At 39.8% G+C, this 22,560-nt stretch overlaps 1 protein-coding gene across 7 annotated transcripts in view; it reads right to left on the bottom strand.

The window, feature by feature from the left end:
* The window catches only part of MBNL2 (muscleblind like splicing regulator 2), a 107,347-nt gene that overhangs the window by 6,000 nt on the left and 78,787 nt on the right, over positions 1–22,560 (bottom strand). For 2 of the 7 annotated variants that reach the window (XM_066176369.1, XM_066176370.1), the window contains exons 6-9: positions 17,762–17,815; positions 16,926–17,079; positions 13,657–13,692; positions 12,145–12,239 (exon numbers count right to left, since the gene is read on the bottom strand). In XM_066176369.1, coding sequence (XP_066032466.1) covers positions 12,145–12,239; positions 13,657–13,692; positions 16,926–17,079; positions 17,762–17,815 — 339 coding nt within the window. The remainder of the gene's footprint in view (positions 1–12,144; positions 12,240–13,656; positions 13,693–16,925; positions 17,080–17,761; positions 17,816–22,560) is intronic. The other 5 variants (XM_066176372.1, XM_066176373.1, XM_066176371.1 and 2 more) reach the window with 5 other exon arrangements.

Genomic DNA, 22,560 nt, shown 5'->3' with positions numbered 1-22,560 from the left:
TTGTCATATTTGCTCTAACACTGTTATAACATTATAGTTCACAGCAACAGGATGTAATCTCATGACACTTCTACCATAGTGTATGTAAGAAAAAGCCCTGAAAACCAAGACTATACAATGAGTGTGCATTGTCCCATGTACAAAGGTCTACAAGTCAAGCATGGGAAAGCATTTTCTCATGCTCTGAATGGATAAGATCCACAGGTATGGATACGGACATGCCAGAAAACACCTGCTGCTGCTGCAGTAAAAGACCTAATAAGAAGACTATTTCCAGCATAAGCAGAATGGCCTGGCACTCAGAGCCTTGAGTAGTACCTCACAGAAGATTTAGTAACACAAAAGGGCAGTTTTTGGAGGTAATCACAGATAAAGGTATCCTCTCCATCATCTTCTTGCTTGGTACCTGTTTGAAGTGGCAGAAAGCTGTCTACCCTTTAAATTAAAATCATTCACACTGTGCCAATGGTAGTTCAGACCTCTCTGAAACTAAGAGTGAACAAAGAGTGAGCCTAAATTTCTGCAAACTGCTTTCTAAATTTGCTCCTTAAAATTTTCCAGCTCTTTAGAGGTGACATTTTCAGCTCCTAAATGTCAAGACTTTCTTTCCTACCAGAGCATGGCTCTTTTCAACCTTTACCTTCAGGACTTCTGAGTGATCATAATAGTCATTAAGCCCCTTGTGCAACACAGAACATCCCGAAATTCAGACAGGGTAGCTCATAAGGGTAATACAGTTCTGCAGTGTCATCCAGGGGAATGACAACCAAAAGAGATGTTACTGCCACTGGTTTCAGCTTCTTTATCTGCCAATGCAGATAAATTGATTTGGGAGGTTCTCAGACCTGGCAAAGGTGGCTGTGATCAGTCATTGTCTCAAGACTAAAAAAGTAAAACTGAAAATCTTTTAAATTAAAGTAGCAATTCCATTTTTGTGAACTCTTTCCTGACACCCAGGTTCCTGCTTTAGATAGAGTTCACGCAATTGACCAAATTACAGAGAATCATGACTAGGTTTTAGAAATTACAAGAACACTGTTTGGCTTGAGATTTTCTGTTTTGAAGCTACAATTCACAAAGCTTCTTTATAGTCTCTGACTTAAATTCATTTTCCAGCTCCAGATTTATTATACAACGATGAATACCGAAAATTTACCGTTCTGCATGAATTCAGTGTACATGAACTCTTGTTCAACTAAAGACCTGTCACAGTGGATCAGCTGGAAAACATGACTTTGCATCTACCACTGACATGTTTCTTTTTCAGAAGTTTTGAAATTGTTACTCCAAAATAGAGTGTGCTTTATAAGCTCTAATATATTTTAAGAAGATGTTAAGATTGTATTTGATCTCTACATTGCAAAGCACTTAACCCCTCCAAAATTTAATTCATACATAGCAAGCATTCTGGTCTGCTCAGCCTTCCATTTTGAAAGCTATGTAGTAATACGAGTTTGTTCTAAACAAGATTTATCTTAGAGCATTTCAGACACAAATGCCTCAGCCAGTCACTCATTTTACATCTTCCAAGGCCACCTCGGGCAACTTATTTTAGCATGAGACAGACTATCAACTCATGATACTTTTTTGCCCTCCACGAAATGAAAGAGTCTGTGGTGAACAGTTTGCACCAAGGTATTTAACTTTGGGACACCTGTGTCAGGATAGAGGAACCCTTCCACGGTGACTTTTTCTGTTTTCATCTTTTTCACACGAGTAACAGAATGGTCAGATATATCTGGGGTATACATTAAAAATGACAGATATTTTCAGACAGCCGGCTCATATCAGGCTGTCTCATAACTTCTCCCTCTTTCTAAAAATAAAAGTAACACCAAGTATTTCTTCCTTATGACAAGGAACCGAAGACTATTTATATTTCCCCATGCCTTTGGGAAATGCCTCCCTGTCTTTATTTTTCATTTTCTCTTAGAATGTTCTCTTGTGGTATGTGCCTTGTTCCTTTTCTTCAAAATAAACTTTTTTTTTTTTTTAAATTAGTAGTGGAAAAAGATGAGTAAATGTTCAGACACTTACTGAAAGTAATCTCTATTGTATCAATTATGCCTGGTCTTATTTATTTTTACATAGCCTTACGGATTGACTTTTTCACCTCCTCTTCCCCACAGATTCTGCAGCAGCACCTCCACGGAGCACCATCCCAAACATTCCACTTGCCCACACCAGGGCTCCCACCAACACTGTCCCATGGGATAGGTTTTGCCCCTGTCTCAACTGCTGACACCTGAGCCAGCTTCAACTCTTGCTTGCATTAAATGCAGCCTGGACTTTTTCCTTTGCTACTCCTTCTCCCCTGAAACCTCCTTCTCATTTCCAGCATATTATCATTTAATGGATATATCCTTTGTTTTATTCACTAACCGCGGTCCTCTCCTCAATCCTGGGCTGAAGGAGGATTTTCTCTTACTGGTTTTCCATTAATCCAGTGCAACCCCAATGTAATGGTCTACTTTGCTCATCAATAAGGTGATCTCTGATTTGAACATAGCAAGTGAGATGTCTGGGCCACAGATGGCTGCCTGCCCATACAGGGCCTAATATGGGGGCATCAGGTGTTTCCTGAGGACTGGAGGTCCTATTTCCTTGGCTTTCTCATAGTTCATTCCCTCACATGGTAATTCTGGTGCCCTGCTCCATCCTCTCTTTTCTTCCCAAAATCTGAGTGTGCCCAGTTTTGCCTGTCCCATATGTTGACAGTATGCCTCTGGAAATGGTTGAGGGTCAGATGTCCACCCTGAAGTGGACACATCTGCTGGCACATTTTCATTCCATCAGGCACAAGCTGTTGACCATCAGGGTGTCATAAAACTGACAAAGACCTTGCCTGAATCCAGCTCTTCACGATGATCTAAAAAAAAAGTTCAAGGCAATTATGGGATCCTGAAGGGTTCAAGGGTTCAGCAGCATAATTTTTCTCACTTAATTGTCACAAGGTCCTGAAAGAAGAGACCAAAGCCACTTGTGCTGCCAAATCCTTAGCTTGCTTATGAGCTTCAATAGGTATTTACTCAAGTAATAATGTGCAATATTTAAGTTCAATTTAATAAGTATTTACTCACTCTGGAGAAACAGAGGATTAGCTGGTTTAGAAATAAAAGCAATCTGGCTTTATTTATTCTTCTTTAAAGTAATAAATAATGCAGTGCTAAAAATTGATCATAACATACTCTAATTTATTCTACCAAAATCTATTTTTAACTCATTGCAGAGGCAGCAGATGGACTATATAGAAGTGAGAAAACCACTGCTGTAGTATTTTAGAAGCACCCATACAATGACTGTTTTGGGTGGCCACTCCATTTTACCTTCCAGCAGGTCTGAGCTACTGCCATAATCTGTGGTTTTCATTTCCTACTTTTAGGTAATTTTCCTCCTCTTCTTGAATTTTAGAAGCTGCCAGAATAGGCTTGCACAGAGAACACAAATGAGTGAAGGCCAAGCACAAGCTGTGCATTATCTGTGGAACTGCCCATATTCCTCTTGCAGGGGTGTTACTTCTCCACCCCTGACATCCTCACTTAGCCTTTTTTTTTTAACAAAACCTGCTTTGCATTTTCCTTTTAGACACCAAGCATGCCCACATCATGCAAGCTGAGGCTGCCACTACACATACAGCATCCTTTTTAGGCAAAGGCACCACTGCACATAGAGTACAGCTGGCACTTCTGCAGGTTCCTCAGCAGTTATCACCATGCTGAAACCCTTCCTATCCCAAAACCTGGCACTCCAGTTCAGACTCCCTTCAAAGCAAGAGACAACATCCAGAACTAAACTTGGACACAGAAAATATCAGATTTATGTTCATCAAGGTTACTTATAAGACCTTGTGTCAGTTTTACACAACTCACTGTACTCATAACTTCTCTGAGGAAATCTTAACCTTCCTGACTTTTGACTACTTACCACTTTCTTAATTTTCTTCTCATCTGATGACTCTCACATAAACAGACACACATACTAGTGTGTGCCATGGCAGGTAATATTGCACCAAAAATGAAGTCAGGCAAGTTAGCAAATTTCTGTGTCCAGTTGAAAGTCACAACAGATACAATCAACAAAATTAAATATATAGATGTGCCAGTGCAGCCTTCTGCACACTCAAAGCCAAAGACTGGCATTTCTAGTAGGCAATAAATCATACACCGAGATAAAAATATGATCTTTGTTTAATTCAAGGGAAAGTTCTTGGAGGACCTAGAGATGTACAGATGCAATTATTTTAAAGGACAGAATCCCAGACAAGTACATCTGGAGCTCTGCACTGCTCTGTGTGGTTAAAATTTTATGATGGAAAAACCCTGACTCACACGGAGCCGTGTGTATAAACCATGAAACAAACTCATTTTCCCCCAAATGTGTGCAAAATTAGTGGACCTCAGAAAAAATTTCCGATGTTTAAATAATAAACATATGCCCAAAAGACTCTTACTCCCCTTGTCAAAGTATCAGTTGTTGAATAATTGAAAGCAGGAACACAAAAAGAAGTTATCATATCAAACATCAACATTTTTTCTTTAAATTTCTATAACAGGGAAAGTAAATCTGTTTTGATTTTTGTTATATAAAAGAATGAAGCCTTTTCTTACTGCTGATGTTGTGTGACACTGCCATCTAGCAGGATACCAGAGGAAGTCAGTTTTTAGTCCTGTACAGGGAAGAGGGGTATGATGGGAGAATTTCTAAAAAAATCCCAAAAGAGAAGAGATTTTTCCATTTCTTCCCCACTGGCTTCTTGTATATGAACTTGAAATCTAAAGTTTTGTATACAAGCCTACTGGAACTTTTTATCATCCACAAAGCAACAACATGCTATGTTAAGAGGCCAAAAATGGTATTAAAACAAAGGCTTGGTTAAAGTTTGCATGAGACTAAACTAGAGTTCCGTTATATTTTCCACAGTAATCTTTTGGTTTTGCTTCTCTGGTGCCTTAGAAAATAGTTTTGCCACTTACTTTGTAACATCAGTTGTTTCAAGGCAATCCAAAGGATGTTTTCTTGACGCTGTTCAAGATTTGCTGTGGGCTCTAATATTGGAAACTCTCACTTCCTGAGTCTGTGAGTCACAGCTACTTACCTGTAACTCGGTGTCAGACAAGATAACTTGAGTGAGATGAGGCCTGTGATTCTTGTGTGTCCAGCATAAAAGAAGCAGTAAGCAGTTTAAGTTTTCCTTTCCTACTGTGACAAGCTATTGCTATTTAAATACCTTCTCTAGAGAAATGATTTTTCATGATCAAGGGTCACTTAGGTTTGTTCTTCCAGCCTGGTGCAGGTACAAAGCAAGATCGTCAGTCCTTAGGTGGGCTCTCTAGATGCCCAACAGTGTTCTGCTCTGAGCTGACTCCCTGAAAGTATTCCCTCTGATAATGTGTCTGAGGATGGAACCTGTTCCTCTGTCTCCTTTTCTGGACTTTTCCAAGTCATATTCAAATCACTCTGTCTGTTGTTAAAACAGAAGTTTCTATAGGAGCATTTAACTTAGAGCTTTTTGGAATTTTCAGACCAAAACTTTCAGCCAGAAAAAAAAAAAACCCAAACCTAAACTAAAATTGTTTAGATACTCATTATTCCCAGAATAATTGATTCCCAGAAGAGGCCTGTTCCCTCATTCCCTCAGAAACTGCATTAAAGGTTTTCAAATCACTAACATGGATTTTGCATAGGCTCTTATTTGTAATGTTCTTGTATGCTGGCACTAAGGATGTAAATAACACTTGTTTCCACTTCCCACCTTCCTTCTCAAAAGCTTGCTTTTAAAAGACAAAAAAAAAAAAAAAAAAAAAAAAAGAAGTCAATTTCCTACTATTTACCAGATTTTTCAATTAATTTTCTCAGTATATTGCTATTTTTTCCCCATTTACAAGTACAGCAGGTTTTCACGAGGAAGAAAGGGAACGTGAGACAGTAAAAGCCTTGTCAGCAGCACTATGGGCAGCTCTCTGCCCTGCCAGAAGGCCTCCTGGGGTTACAGAGGAATGGAGAGGAAGCCCTGTTGGGGGACACCAAAGAATATTTGCACATGGGAGCAACTGGCACTTCTGCTTCATGCAGAAAGGGAGATTACCTTGAGTCAGTGCCCCATGACATTCTGGTCTGAGAAGAATCCACCTCTCTCGGGAGTGGTGCTGCCTTTGTAGGCACCTTGGCAAGGAGAGGTGCTCTGTTGTTGCATGTCCAGGCAGGCTCTGCTCTCTCCTGACGAAGCCACTACACATGGTGTCCCAAGCCCCAAAAAGTTTGGCATGTTTGTGTATTTTACATTAGGTTAACTAGTTTTTGAATTCTGGGGCAAATATTTTAATTGCCCTTTTGTTTGTGACACTCGAACATAACTATTTTTATTTTTGCTTCATTGTATTCTAACAGATTTCGACAGAACTGAAGGCTACTGAATGATTTCATAATTAATATCTGCATAATTGCCACCTAATTCAGTGTAAACGCTGATGCATAATTTAAAGCAGCTGTGCCAGATAATCACAAGCCTTAGCATGAGACAGCCTGTTGATCTTAAATTTCTTTTTAAACACAGGCTCTAAGTATTTAATTTTTCTTTCGGATATGTTCTTTACTATTTCCTTCTTGATAAAAGGTCATACAACCACAGAATAATGTCACTAAATAACATCTTTAAGCAGCATTCTATATTATGCTGTTTTTATACTATCAGTCTCTGCCCATTTTCATTGGTACAAAAAATAAAGCCATGTACTGTTCTGAACTGATGTGATGTGAGCAAGACTCACATTGCTTGGAATTGTTTGGAATTTGGTAAATGTCCTCCAATAACCAGGAACTATGGAAACACTCACTGAACCTGAGGACACAGATTAGGACACGGAAATGCTGGTGTCTTAACCACCCCCCCCACACTCACTGAAGTGACACAACCTAGTCAGTAATCCAACAAAGCCTAGAGATCCCTTCTAGTGATCACCAGCTGCAGGCTTGGGTCATGTGCTCACCACTTGGACTAAGGGTTAATGTCTCTCGCTTGTCATCCAGCTGCCAGTTCAGAAGTAGGTGTGCAAATTTGTCTGTAGGTCCTGTATTGCATCTGCCAAGCTTGTGAAAATGTCTTGGATAACCTAGACATCCAAGGTTATCTTAGGGCAATCTCAAACATCACCAGACACATGTTTAGGCAACTGAACCAAGCCCTATGAGACTTTTGAAGGACAAGCCAGGCTACTCTCCAGATTTCATCTGACTGGGCTGATAAACTTCACAGTCAACAATGGGTACTTAAACTTGTATCTTGCATGTAGACACCCATACTTAGACACCAACATTTAAGTGTCTTAATTTTGGGGTGAGTTCTAACCTTCTAATCCCTGTAGGACTCACCAAGATGTGTGTATATATATATATAAACAGTAGTGAGGCCTTCTAATTTAGAAATTTAAAGCCCCCACAAGGAGGTGTTTGCCATTATTTATTGAACTTCAATAAACTGAAGGAAGGAAATTCCTTCAAGGAAATTGAACTTCAGCCCCAAAAGTCAGAATAACATCTCTCTCAATAATGTCAGGATAAACTATCCTCTGTTAAATTATCTTTGGTGTGCAGGAAGTCACATTTTTCTGCATTTCCATCAACACGACCATCCTCACCTCCAAGTAGGCTCTATCTAATATTTCCCCAAGTTTCTAATCCTATATTTTCTCACAAAGCAAACCGCAAAACAAGAAGAGAAACAAACTTCCAAAATAATTTTCCTTAAGATCTATGACTTTCATATCATCCTGAAATTACAGCACTATAGAAAAACAGTTAGCCTAGAAAAACTGTCGGTAAATATCCATCTTTCCCTCTACAACCACCTGAAAGGAGGTGGTACCAAGGTGGTGATTGGTCTCTTCTCCCAAGTAACAAATGATAGGATGAGAGAAAATGGCTCAGGTTGTACCAGGGGAGGTTTAGATTGAATATTAGGAAACATTTCTTCATGGAAAGGGTTATCAAGCACTGGAACAGTACCCAAAGCAGTCACAATCCCTGGAGGTATTTAAAAGATGTGTAGCTGCTGAACTTAGGGGCATGGTTTAGTTGTGAATTTGGCAATGTTAGGTTAACAGTTGACTCGATGATCTTAGAGGTTTTTTCCAACCTAAATGATTCCGTGATTCAACCTGAGAGTGAAGCTCAGCAAGTAACAGTTTCCTTGCTTGCTTGAGTATTGCTAGTCCACTAGCTGAGGGAATAACAAGAGCTTTGTTAAAGATCTCTGAAGTATATATTTACACACAAAGACTGTATTAATAGTTTAAGCAGGACATTTTACGTACCTCTGTGCACATGCATGCACTAGAGGGAGCTAGGACCAAACCCTCTGTATTCGTGTCCTAATGCTGCTTCTCACCATCATTTCACACAACTTCGCACTTTGCTCCAAGAAAACACTGTCAGCATCCCCACACAACTGAACTGAAAGTTCATCAAGCATCTACTGCTAAAGTGAGGTTAAGCAGCTGAGGCTTCAAGCCCCATCCTGGCAGGAATGGCTGGAGCAACTGTGAAGGGTGGAAGAAGGAAAAGAGGAAGGGTCTTTTACCTCTGACCAGTCATACTTCTGGACATGTACCTTTCCAGCTGCCTTTTACTGGAAAGCTGAAGTCCCCTCCCCTCCATTTCCTCTCACCACAGACTGGCAGCTACAGTAGGTGGGGCACTGCCTTGAGTGAACAGCAACATCACCAGCTCTTGTATCACCACAGTAAGATTTTAATCAGAGTTTGTAAAACAGGGTTTGCTAAACCACTTTCGTTACATCCTGTTTACACTGCATTAAGCCAAAGCAATTCTCTTCCCCTCTGAAGTACACTGCAAGAAAATTATTTTTAAAACCTAATCCTTGTAAATCAGGAAAACCAAGAGAAGCCAAATTTTCCATATATTCTTAATTGGCGTCATCCTGCACAGATGCACACTGTATAGCCTTTAACTTTACACAGTCTTCTCATGTGCCTCATGCCATACATTGAACACACAATGCCCAGAGCTGTTGGCCAAGTATGACTGACAGTGTGTGCCAATGCAGGTGTATTCTGAGCTCCTACTTGTGTTATATTCTGAAAGAAAGGATATACAGAAGACATGAGATAGTGATTTTTTTTTCAAAATACAAACTGACAGCACATACTAAATGATCTACTGGACCCAATGGAGTTACTATGTTTTGTTAGCCATCAGCTGAGACACCATAACTTTTGGGATGTTGACTTTTCCCTTCTACTTGTGCTTCAAAGGCACTGGGATCATCACACTCAATCCCAGGAAGACCAGCAATCTTTCCCCAGGTCAGAATACTAAACCAAATGATATTAAGATAAATGATTAATCTCTGCTGCAACTTTCTTTTCATGCCTGGAATTGTGAGGGGAAGCTGTGGGAGCTGAAATGGGACAAGCTGAAGGCAGCAGGTTATAAAAAAAAAAAGTATGGTAGAGACACTGGAAAGAGAAAACTGTACCTCACAGATATGTAAAGCAGTGTGGCACAGACTAGAAAAGGAAATTTTATCTAGTTGGGAATAAAAGAAGTTCTTTTCTGAAATACTCAGGAGAGTTTAAACCCATACAAGGGGACATAAAGAATGCTATGACCATGGAAAAAAGTCATGTTAATTACCAAGTTAATAACCTGCTCCTGCTGTGTTTCTTGAGCTAAAGAAACACTGGGAATTTGTGCCACAGTGTTACTGTGGGGCCTTCCTAACATTGTAGCTTTGTCTCCAATCTTAGGATGTTATAAATAAACAGAAAACTTGGAGTTTTGTCTCTTATAAAGAAGGGGATGCTTCTACTTTCCTACTTTGAGATAAATAGTTTTTTTACAGTAGCTTTTAAAGACTTAAAATGACTAAAACAAAGACAGGAGTGAGGAAAAAATCAAGACTGTGATGGCACATGCTACCGAAGCCAATGAGCTCCTGAGGTGGGGTTCATCTCCTCCACATGCAGTGCTGTAGAGCTTTGGTAACACACCTACACTCATTCCACAGGCAAGGGACAGCGGCAGGATCCTCCAGGGCAATTTACCCTGCCCTAACATGGACTTCCAGGAAAGCAGATGAACTAGATACCAAACCACAAATGGTTGAAGTTAAACAAGTAAAAATCCAGCCTCCTTTGAACCATCCACTAATTTCAGCATGTAATTGTATGTATACACACATACACAAATACATGCAACTAGATAAATACAGACACTTTCTACAAGTCTGTTAAATTTGAAATGCTGTAATCGTCCAATGCAAACAAAATCTACACTGGGAAAGAAGGGGTTCTGCCTGCTATCCTGCTAGATGAGAAAGAGTATTAAGGCACACCTCTGCCTTCTCAGTGGCACTAGTTAATTGTGTGAAAGTGTTCCCATTAACTAAAAAAAAAAAAAAAAAGCAAAGCTTACTGGTCCTTTTGTAGGCACCCATGTATTTATTCTACCTTCAGCCACAGTCGGCCCCTCTGGCACTCAGGAGTGCAGGTGGTGGAGCTGCCCCAGCTGCATTTCTGTGCTGGAGAGGGTCCCTGGCTGAACCCCTCCCTAAGCCATCCCATTTTCTCTTTGTCCCTTAGCATCTTTAAATCCCTCTGTCACCACTTTGAGATCACGGAACTACACTGGATACCACCAATCAATTTTCTGCTGTAGACAGTTCTGGGAAGGACTGTGTAAAGCACCATTTGCCTGCTGCACTTTCATCCTTATCCTAAGCTTTTTTTACAAGCTAGCTCTCAGAAAAGCAAGCACAAAACAACAACCCTCTTTTGAAGAAAATGCTAGAAGCAAAAACATCACAATGTTGGCAAACAAACCTTAAAAAAAAAGAAAATGGACTGGTTTGTGTTTCTTTAAGAAAGTAGGATGTATTTCAGAGGTAGTATATTTTTCCTAAATTAGAAAAATAAACTCTTGCAACAACTTCTGTTTTGGAAGAAACATCAGCTATGGGATACTTAAATAGTTTTGGGAATGCCAGTAAAAAAAAATAAACCTGTTAGTATAACATTATTAAGCAAAACATTTTCACTGATTTCTAAGTCCTTGGCAAGTGGAGGTGAAGAAACCAACAGGACAGGGTTTCTACTGGGTCTGCAACAGTTTGTCAGTCTGTCCAGGAGCAACACAAGGAAAGATGATGAGGACACTGCCCTTTGCTTTCTTCTGGTGAGCAAATCTGCTTGTTTCCTTTCCCATCTGACCTCTCAGAACCTGAGGGGAAACACACCTCAGGTGCAAGTGCCTGAGCATAGTCCCAGAGCAACAGAAAAGCCAGTGACCCAACTGCTGTGCAAACTCCTCTCCTGGCACATCAGGGTGGGAATTGCCCCAACAGAGGAGTCAAAGCTACACACTCCAGGCTGCAATAGATATGTCTTCCCTGGGAATTAGCTCCTACAGGAGGAGGGGAAACCCAACCAAAATGAAAACTGCCATTTACATAAACTGCAGAAGAAGAGGAGAAAGTATCATCTTTCCTAGCCTGCCTCAGACAATAACCCTTGGGATTCGTTCTATCAATGCTCTTCTTTAGGGAAATATAATTCCCAGGTTAAAAAAATGCACTTTAAAATAAAAAGCAGGCATAGTCATAAATATCTTGACTGCTGTTTTGATCACTAGTATTTACAGAAAACATTCAATTATTTTTTCCAGTTGCCTTGTCCTGCTTGTGATTTTTGACAGCTTCCATGCTTACAAATTAGTAATTTCCACACCTCATGGAGAAGGCTACATAAACACACCTGAATGTTTGAAACCTGTGATGATCTTCCTTTCGAACTTAGGAGTTAATAATAGACTTTTGTAAGTAGTCCAGTACTATGGTGATTCTAACTCCAGCTGGGTTAATTACACAATAATTAGGTACAAACATCGCAACACAAAACACAGCTACATCATTATTTGCAACAAATGTTAACTCTAAATAAGTGCAACCTGTCCCACAAACACTTGCTATAAACGACTTAAAAACAAAAGTAAAATTTGATGGGGTAAACACAGAAATAAAAAAAAAAATTCTCTGTGAGAATTTTTTTTGTTAAAAAAAATTAAAATAAAAATCTCAGCACTCATTTAGAGTTCAGGATCTTGTGAAAGAAAGCTTTAAAAGGAGCAAACCTGATTTGCTGTGGCTGTTGCGGCGAAGGGAACACTTGTTGCAGGAGTTGTTGCTGCAGAGACAGTGGCGGCCGTAGCGTTGTGCATCATGGGTACTTTCAGGAGGGGAACCATGGAAGCAATGAACAGGAGGGTGCAGCATTATGGTAAGAGAAGTGGTATTTTTGGCATGGTGAATATCAAGAGCGGCAAGCCATCGTCATGGGTTAAACCGGCAGATGGCATGCAATCACAGTGCAAAGCGAGAAAGCGTGGCGGAGAAATAAAAAAAAAAGGGAAAATAGCTTATTACAAGTACAATTAAAGGAAGGTTGTCAACACAATCGGCGATTCCCAGAAAAAAAGAGTAAGGACCACTGAAAATGCAAGTGTTGTCTCTAAGAAGAAGATTACTTGTGCAAATGCGGCCTTTACCAAAATAGCCCGTTACCTGCGGATTGTTACATGCGCAATTTGTTTTCCCCCAGTACAGCTATAATGCACTTCAAATTAAAATCCTACTAAAAAAAAAACCCAGTGGTTTATACTGGGAAGAAAACTGTTAAATGTTCATCTTCATTTTTATACACAATTAAAAATGAATTATTTTCATGTATCTTCATTTTGAAGTAAGCTAGATACTCGCTGTCTTCCTTCATAATCCAATTTATGCGTTTTTTCCTACTAGCACTGCATAACTGTTTGACTTTATCAGAGTTAAATTGCCATCTGCTTGAGGCAAAAATCAGGAGAGGGATGATAATAATTATCCTGATATATATACTACTTTGTTTGATCTAAAAAAGCAAGATCGATTTTGTGAAAGACACTGCTTTTGCTCATTTTAAGAATGAATTTTAATCAGCATCTTCATGGGGGAATTATTAATTTGTTGTTTTAAAGACTTGATATTTTAACTGTTTATGTGAGTAGGCCCAAACCCCAAAACTAAAATCACTGGGATAGGGCAATAAAAGAAAGATTACTTTTTTTGTCTCAGAGGCTGTTGCACTGAACTTCCACTTTGCATGCCCAAAAAGTTAATTTCAAGCTGCAAATATATTTAAAGAAGGAGTGAGATTCAGATCACAAGTTTCAACAGAACCTCTGTGGATCAAAGTAGGCATGTCTGGGAAACGCTGATAAAACTTTCTAACACACAGCAAAGGAGAAATAGGCACACCACTATGAAACTGTAAAACACTGATGAAATTTGCTGGCTTTTTCCAGTATTTTATGATTTTATCGTACTAGACAATATAAAATATAAAGAGAAATAAAACTTTGAGAACTGAAAAGCAGACTGGAATTCATGGTATTATGCTTTTGCAGTGTAGCTGTTATAGCAGGTGATATCATGTCTAAACTGTAGCTTTCATCTACAAATCTAAACACTCTGCAAAGTCAACCAGAAGGACAAGTGAACCTTTAATTCTAGTCAGTGGCGAAATCTTGCCTAGGATTTTTGAAACAAGTGAATATACAACATATACAGTATAAAAGAAGAGATCAATAAAGAAATTTGGAACCTACCAATACTGGTAGCGGGTGTCATGCACAAAACTGACCCTGCGTGTCATGCAATGATAGGTGAAAAAAGTGGATAAAGGGAAGAAACAGGTTAGCTGTTTAGAGTTAACATTCAAAGTGAGATTCAAGCATAACCACAGAGAAGTAAGTTAGTTAAATGAAACTGTAAGGTCATTCACAGTTTTGCTTAAACACAAAAAGATGATTGTGTTCTTACTAAACTCCTGTATATACTGTGTGGGTTTTGGCATGTTTCTGTACATATTCAAGATATTTCATAAACTTTTTTATTTATTAATGTTATCCTTTCACTTAGTGCTTTTGCAGCAACAGGTTTTTGTTTCTAAAAAAGTCTTTGGTTAAAGATCACAGTTTTGGGGGCTTTTAGAACTCACTGCATAATTCAGACAGCTCAACATTGCACAGATCAACGTTCATCAATTTTTTGACATGGGGCAGGGAAAGGAAGTGGAATTAAGACAATATTCTACTGCAGGGGCTTTGCCAGATTTGTGTTTGATGTTAATGTACCCACTCTTAACACAAAGAAAACAGTACTTTGACAAGCCCCAAGCTAAACACCTCAATGTGTGTAACCTTCCAGCAGAAGGCTCCCAGCACACCTCAGAGATGCCGTGGGATGACTGCTTACCTGCCATGCAGTTTAGCTGTGGTGCCTAGCCCACCTTTAACCTTTCTGGAAAGGCCAAATGAAAGAAAGAGATCAGCCTATTTCCAGTACAGTGCATACAGCAAGCTGGTGAAGGCAAGCAGGTAAGGAGACTAGTGCCAGGTATGTGCATATTTGACATGGAGTCGAATATGCTTCCAGTATTCCTGCTGAAATACTACTGCAGTCCCATATCGGACCGTCGCAGGACTCGTGTGACTATGAATGACCTTACCCAAGAACAATCCCCAGAGAACACACAAGGCTCCTCCTCTAGAGGCTATAGAAACACTAACAAACAGCAATGGGAAGAGAGAAAAGATCTGCTGTTTTAAAGATTGTTCACCAAACAATAAGGAGAAGGTGACAAAGCAATCAAACTGATGTAAAACAAACAAAGTGCAGAACTTCAGAGGTAAGCCATGCTAAGTCAAGCCCCACACTTTTTATTAGGGGAGCCAGTGGTTAAGAGAGCAGAGAAGTTATATAAAACAATTAAGTTTTATATATATTCCAGCAGCAAAACTTGTCTTAAAATTTAACACACACGCACACACACACAAGGAACACATTTGAAAATTATACCAGTTTAGAAAATATCACATAATCATTTAAAATCCAACAGATAATGTCATGCATTGCTCCTCAAACGTGGGATGCATGACAGTCCTTACACCCACCAAATCCAACCTTCCCAGGAAATGTGGGAATTTCAGATGTATCATCTTTAATGGAAAGCTCATGACACCCATTCTTATAGAGGGCGTTCCCCTTTCCTGAACTCCTCCCATACCCCACTCCTCTCCTTAATATCCCCCCTTGGAGCTGATGGTGTTTGAAAAGAGCAGGAGGTTCATCATTTTATGAAAGCTTTTCTACTCTGGGGCTTGGGCTCCATCTGCTATTTTATACCTCTGTTTCTTCTTTTTTTTTTTCATGCACTTGTTTTGGGGCTTGACAACAACATGGCCCTTAAGGTTTGGTTCCAAAATCCAGCCTCCCTACCACCAGAATTTTGTCAGCTAAAACTAGAACTACAACTATTAGTTGGAAAGAGGGATGGACAATAAAAAGTACAAAAAGTGAGCTACTTAAGGAAGCATGAACATTTCAAAAGTCTGGAAAATATCCAAATGCTTTTTCATTGAACAGGTTTAAACTACTGTATTTTCCATAGTTAATTTGAAGTCCTTGTCAATTGCAAATAAGAACAATAAGCCCTGAAAGGGAGCGCTTAAGAAGGAAAAATACCTATCATGCTACAAATTCTCATAGTTTCAATGTCAAATAAATTCGTGGAAATTTCTGCATGTTCTGTAGGCACAGGGCAGTCTTCCATTCATGTCCAAACAGGCAGTGTCACCATTTATTTATCTTTTTTTCAAACACTCCCATAAATGTCAGTGTGTTTTCTGCCACGGATATTCTGGTGCACCAATGTGCTAAAAATAAGGCTATGCTATTACTTACTATTACAAATACGGGGGCAGGCTCCAAGGTTGTTACCGAGGCCTTATAGAAAAATTCCATGAAGTCAAAGCCATCTGTGTTTGTTTTTTTATCTTTAAAAACATATGGGAATGCTGATAGATTGGGAAATCATCATGTGTTGCCTTTCATTCCTTGTTTAACAGACATTATTTCTATGAGCTAAAATAACATTGCTGAAATGTCAAGCACATTTGCAAACACGTAGTTTTAAACTATTCTGAAGTTTACACTGGAGAACACCCTGACACTAGAATACATAATTTGTTAATTACGAATGAAATCACAGAATTCCTTAGGAGGGATGCTCTCCTTTGGGAAGCTGGAGTGGGGGTGACTGACACTATTTAGAGGGTTGTGTTGTTACTGCTTACACAAGCACCCAGCACATCCCTTCTCTCGCAGTGTTAAAGAGAAGCCCTGCTACCAGTCAGGGTGCGGGTCAAGCTGTCTCTGAACATTCTGATTTTCACAGAGCTCCAAGCACTGAAATATAAATTACATTCACTCATCTTCAGATCATCCCTATGAAGAATTATAACCCCGACTATGAGCCACAAATGCTAGGAAGAGTTCTGGTGGTGCTCCAAAACCACAAAAATGCATCTGATGCCTGAAAGCCCTTTAGTGCAGCTGTGGGGAGCGATGTGTTTTGCCAGTGCTTCCACACAGGTATTGACTGGGAGTTTATGGCTGGTGTTCCTTTTCTCAGGGTGCCCATGTGGGTGGGGAAATCCCCACAGCTGCAAGACAGCCGCTGAGGAAGCAGGAGGATGCTGTGGCATCTCTGAAGTGCAGTGCTTTTCCCAGCATTTTTGTTAGTGGAAACAGATACAAGTCAAAATCCAGCCGATTTATGGTAGGCAAAAAGGGGAAAACTCTGGAGAAAATGAGCAAGGCTATGAATGTGCAAAAAAGCAAGCTTAACGGCATGTTGAAATTTCTGCTTCAATTCTTGTCCTTTGCAAAAGGAATTAAAATAATGTGCAATCATGTGTGTGGACTTCACCTCAAGTGGGGCAGGGAGCATAATAAAACCTTCTGTTAAGTGCAACTGCCTGACACAGAGGCTACCTCAGGGACACAAAACCAGTTCAATGTGGATACAACATACCTGTTGGGATAAACGCTGCATGTTGCTGCAACTGAGCATTGGCAAGAGCCTGTTGATAGTGCAAGACACTGGGATTGAAAACGGCACTGGCACCATTGCTTTTTTCAAGTGCTTGTCTCTTTGGTAAAGGGTGAAGAACACCAGGAGGAAAGGCCTGTAAATAAGAAAGTTAGTTAAAATGGCGCCATTTTTAAGACCTTGTCCATAACATATACATAAATACAAAAACTTAGTATTTTTTAAAGCGGCTAAAGATGCCTCGCCATGCATATTAACTCAAAGCACAGCAATGTAAAATGAGTGAAATTTTGTTATTGGTAGCAAAAGCATGGTACTATTAACCTAGAACTGTAGCAGCACAACTACTGAAAAGAAACGTTTGCTTTAAAGCAAGGAAAATGGCATTGCCTTTAAGTAGGTTTTCAAATATTACAGGGAGAAAAAACCACTTGTGTTTCATTGCCAAGTATTTTCTTTTATTTTTAAATTTAAATATAGTTTCCTATTATTACACAGATTAATGGATTACGTTATGCATTTTCAATTACAAAAGCAGTTTTGTCTCAATTTGACTTTTCATGAGAGATTTAAAAAAGATGAAACTGTGTTAGGAACCAAACTAAATTGTCTGCGGTCTATTACGTATGAGAATGAGATGGATAAATAGAGCTTCCGGTAAATTAACGAGTACGTGAAATCATTTCCGGTTGATGTTTGAAAAGTAAAGCGATACAAATTTCATTAGTTGCTTCTCTGAAGGAAAAAAAAAAATTATAATAAAATTAAAAAAAAAAAAAAAAGCTACATGCAAAGCAAAAGGTGAAAGGTCAAAGTACCAGGTCTACAGTTGCTTCGAGAGGTCGCTTCATTGCTTTGGCAGTCGACTGAGTCTTTTAATAACAGGCAGCGAGCACATGATGGCAGTGGGCCAATGGGAGTCAAGCGAATTAACATACAGGTAAACAGCAAGCAGAGGTGCGTCATGGGAACGGCATTGCATTTGTGGATAGGTGAGAAGGAAAAAAATATTCTGAATGCAATATACAACATACAAAACACTAGGCATGCACAACAACAAAAATGTCTTCTAAAGAAATGAATATTACATTTTGAATTAGTACTGAAGCAAAAATGCATCTACTATACCTTAGTTAAAAGCATATAAGAGAGTAAAATATAGATGTTTGAAATTCAGGAAAGTTGAGTAAAACAGCAGCTTGCAGACACTATTAAGCATCATATAAACACTTCACAGAGATGCAGAAAGTTTTAAGGATACACCTATTGGAATTCCTGATAAGTTAGTTTGGTCACATTTTGAAGTGGGAAAATTCATTTGGGAGGCTACATTTTCAAATACAAACACTCATGAAAGTTGTAATGCATTACAAATGCTATTAATATCAATGCTTAAAAGGTGAGCGTCTTTTAATTTAGGGAAGTGAATCATTCAATGGTCAGAACGAGAGAGGTTCTCCTTTGCCAATACAAAACAGAGTACACAGTACGTCCAGTTACACTAACTTATCATTAATTCCTTTTCTCCTACAGCTGGATCATTTTTGTAGACTTTTTTTAATCTTGTAACTTACCACATTACATTGAGAGGGAAAAAGATCTTTCAGAACTGAAAACATACTTTCTAAATTTTGCTATAACCTTCAGTACTAGCTTCAGGAGCGGGGAGTAAAACTGGGCTCCCAGTTCATAAGCCAACAATAACATACGAGTTATGATACTAGTCCAGCATCATTAATTTTTCAAAAGGAAGTATTTAGGCATAGTACATAGGCATATACATTTATGTATTCTTTCACAGTAAATTCAAACTTGTGGCTGATATGACAGCATTCCGTAGAAAACTTTCTCATATAAAATATTACTTTCAAGTTTTATAGTGTAAATAGTTGTTACAAACTTTTAGAAAGGAAAGAAAAATTTACTTAGAAATCAAAATTTTTACTTTTGTTTTTTAAACACAAGCTGATATTTAGCTCTTTTTAGAATAAGCAGATTATATCTACCTTGAAATCAGTATGTGGAAATAGGGAACAAAAATTGAGGTGGGGGAAGAGGACAAGGCACAAAATGCCTGCAAACACCTTGTGGTATAAGTTCACCAGGTGCCAACAGGGTATTCTGCAGGACAGTCCTCATTTTACTTAATCCTTGCTCCTGTCTCTTTGCATAAGTCTTCTCAACACCCTCCTCATCTCTTCTTTAGCACTATTCTGAATTACATACCCTGATCTACAGGATCTGCTCATGTCTCTGGGCCCAAGAGCCAGACACAACAAGAAACACCTAGTCTGAAGTGGGGATCTGGACAGACTTCTCTCTAAGCAGGGCACTGTGCAGGTACCACTGCAGAGAACATCACTCCAGTGCTTGGGGCACAGCCTCAGAACCATCTGCCTCCACCACAGAGGGAAGTCTACACAGAAGTGATGCAGTACAACTGAATTCAGCATTATGCAACGACGAAGTCATTAACAAGTTCACATCAATGTCGCTAAGAGTAAAGTGTTTCAGTTAATTATCTTTCTTATCCAAATACAGATCTTATCTAATCTCACTTGTTAACTTATTATCTCTCTGTTTATTACTGCCTTTCTCCAATTTTTCTCCATGCTCTTCTAAACATCACCTTTCTACTCTGAAGCCTTCTTCTGGCTTTCCCCTCATACTCCCCAGCAAGTTCAGTCTCAGTCTTCCCAACCTGAAGGCTTGATCTCTTCCTAAACGTACTCATCAACCTTACTTCCACGTAGTCTCCTATTCTTTTCAGGATTTCAAACTGCTCGTTTTGCTCTCCTACATTAATATTTTATTTTCTGTCATCCTGACAGTAAAACCTCCTTTGCCTCTTTCTTTCCCATCAGATTATCTCCTTCTCAACATTTGATCTACATAACTAACAACCAATGAATCAATAGCTTCAGGATGGAGAGGAAGAGGATATGAAAAGGAAATAAAGATAGTATCAAAAATGATCAAACATCCAAGGCACACTATTTGCCTGCCACATTGCACATTGGTATGCTATAATGTCTCCTGGAATACAAACAAGATCCACACAGCAGTGGCCTCCATGAATGTGCAAGGAGCTCCTGACCAAACTCAAATGAAAGAAGGAAAACCCACAAGAGGTGGGAGCAGGGAGAGATGGCTCAGGAGGAGCAGGGACACAGCCTGAACATGCAGGGATATGTTAGGAGAGTCAAAGAACATCTGGTGCTGAATTTGGCAAGGGATGTCAAAGACAACCAGAAGGGCTTCTCAGCAACAAAAGGAAGAGTAGAGAAAATGGGTTTTCACTGCTGAATGGAGCAGGCAACCTGGTGACACAGGACATGGAGAAGGCTGAGATTCTGAAAATCCTTTCCATCTCAGTCTTTATTTGCAAGACTAGCCTTCAGGCCAGTGGGAGACCAGTGGGAAAGTCTGAAGTGAAAAAGATTTTCCCTTGGAGGAGGATGATCAGGCTAGGTAACATTCGAACAAGTTGTATGTACACAAACCCATAGGAACTAACAGAATGTACCCTGTGTGTTGAGGGAGCTGGCCAATGTCACTGCAAGGTTACTCTTAATTATCTTTCAAAGATCCCTGTGACTGGAGGAAATTCCCAAAGACTACAAGAAAGTAAATGACCCTCCTATCTTCAAAAAGGGCAGGCAGGGAGGTCTAAGGACTGAAAGGTTGGTCAGCCTCACCTCAGTCCCTGGGAAAGCAATTGAGCAAATCCTCCTGAAAATCATCTGCAAACACATGAAAGCCCAGAGAATGATGGGAAGTAGTCAGCATAGATTTATGACAGGGAAATTGGCCTTAACCATCTTTCTATGATGAGACTGGTAAGCTGGTGAAGGGGAGCAATGGATGTTGTTTCTCTTGATTTCAGAAAGGATTTTAACATCATTTCATCCTCACAGACAAATCTATTTATCATGGGCTAAATGGGAAAGAGGGAGGTGGACTGACAATTGTCTGACCTGACAGGCTCAAAGGGATGCGACCAGCAACATAGAGCCCAGCTGGAGGCCAGTCACCAGTGGTGTGAAACGTGGAGGAGTAGTTGATATACAAGATAGATGCGCTACTGCTCAGAGGGCCTAGAAAGTCTGGAGAAATGGGCACAGAGGAACTTCAGTAAGTCCAAAAAAGAGCAATTTCAAGACTTGCACCTGGGGTGGTGCAGGAGAAGTGAATACAGGTGACCTCTCCCCTGATAAGTAACAGCTGTGTTAATTACCCAATTCAGCCTCGCCTCTGATGAGTCACAGCTATATCCAATGAAGAGAAGGGTGTTAAAAGGGAGTAAGTTAGCTAGTGAGGGGATCATCATGGAGGAGAAATCATGAAGAAGGATCCTGGGGAGAGAGAATCGTTGCTGTGAGGTCAGTCTGGGTCTGCAGTTGAAGCCTGTTGTTGTAACCTGCAGTCATAGTCTAGCCAGGTAAAATCCTGCATTCAGAGGTTTCCCTTGCAGCCTACAGTAGGAGCTTGCTGCAGCCAGAGTCAGTGAATAGCTGGAGTCAGTATGGCCAAGCTGTAAAGAGGAATAAACCAGGACATTTTTCATGCTCTGATGAACAAGAAGTCTGTACTTGGCTCATTTCTACCCTCTAATATGAGGGTTCCTGCAACAGGTAGGAACACCACAAGGCACCAGTACACGCTGGGGGCCACAAAGGCTTGGCAGAAAAGACCCTAAAGATCCTGTAGCACACCAAGCTAATAATGTGCCCTCATAAGCAAAGGCAGCTTATGGCATGCTGGGCTGCATTGGGAAGAGTCTCACCAACAGACAGAGGGAGGTGATTCTTCCCCTCTACTCAGCCCTGGTGAGGCCATGTATGGAGCACTCTGTCCAGGTCTGGGCACCCCAGTAAAAGAAAGATACAGGTGTACTAGAAACACTCCCATAAAGGACCTGAGAGATGGTCAAGGGACTGGATTCAGCCTGGAAAAGATAGAGGGGAATTTCACCAGTGTATACAAATATCTGATTTCAGGGTAAAGATGGAGCCAGTGGTGCCCAGGGACAGGAGAAGAGGCAACGGAAACAAATTTATTTTAAAAAAATTACTTTTAACTGTAAGATTTAAAAAACCCAAAACATTTCTTTTTATTGGAAGAATGCAGCAGGTTTTCAATTTATGGAGTTTCCATCCTTAGAGACTTTAGTAAACCAAACAGGCACATCCTGGGCAATCTCCTCTAGTTCCCCCGCTTAAGCAGCAGAAATGGGCTGAAATATTTTGTACATATTTCTCTGGAAAATGTTACCCTGAATTACAGGTCCCTGTTGCCTTCTCCTGTGACATTAGACTGCTAACATTTCAATTCTGTGTTTCCAAAGACGCTTCATCTTGCTTTGAGGCTAATGCAACTCTAATTAAGCCTTATTTAAAACCACAGGATATATATCTGCAATCATTACCAAAGTCCAAAAAAAAATTAATCCCCTCATCTCTCTTCTTTCTTATTCAGTATAGTGCCTAGAAATACTACATTCTCTAAATGAACAATAAATATTGCACAACAGAAGCTAATCAGAATAAAAACCTAATCTTCTCTGCTTTAACTTCCAGATGGTATTCAATTTCTGCAAGCACAGGAAACTTTAACT

The sequence above is a fragment of the Chamaea fasciata genome, unplaced genomic scaffold, assembly GCF_029207755.1.
Source record: "Chamaea fasciata isolate MVZ Bird 193981 ecotype frontalis unplaced genomic scaffold, bChaFas1.0.hap1 SCAF_2, whole genome shotgun sequence".
In the NCBI taxonomy this organism is placed as follows: Eukaryota; Metazoa; Chordata; class Aves; order Passeriformes; family Sylviidae; genus Chamaea; species Chamaea fasciata.
This window is presented reverse-complemented; position numbering and strand designations above follow the sequence as displayed.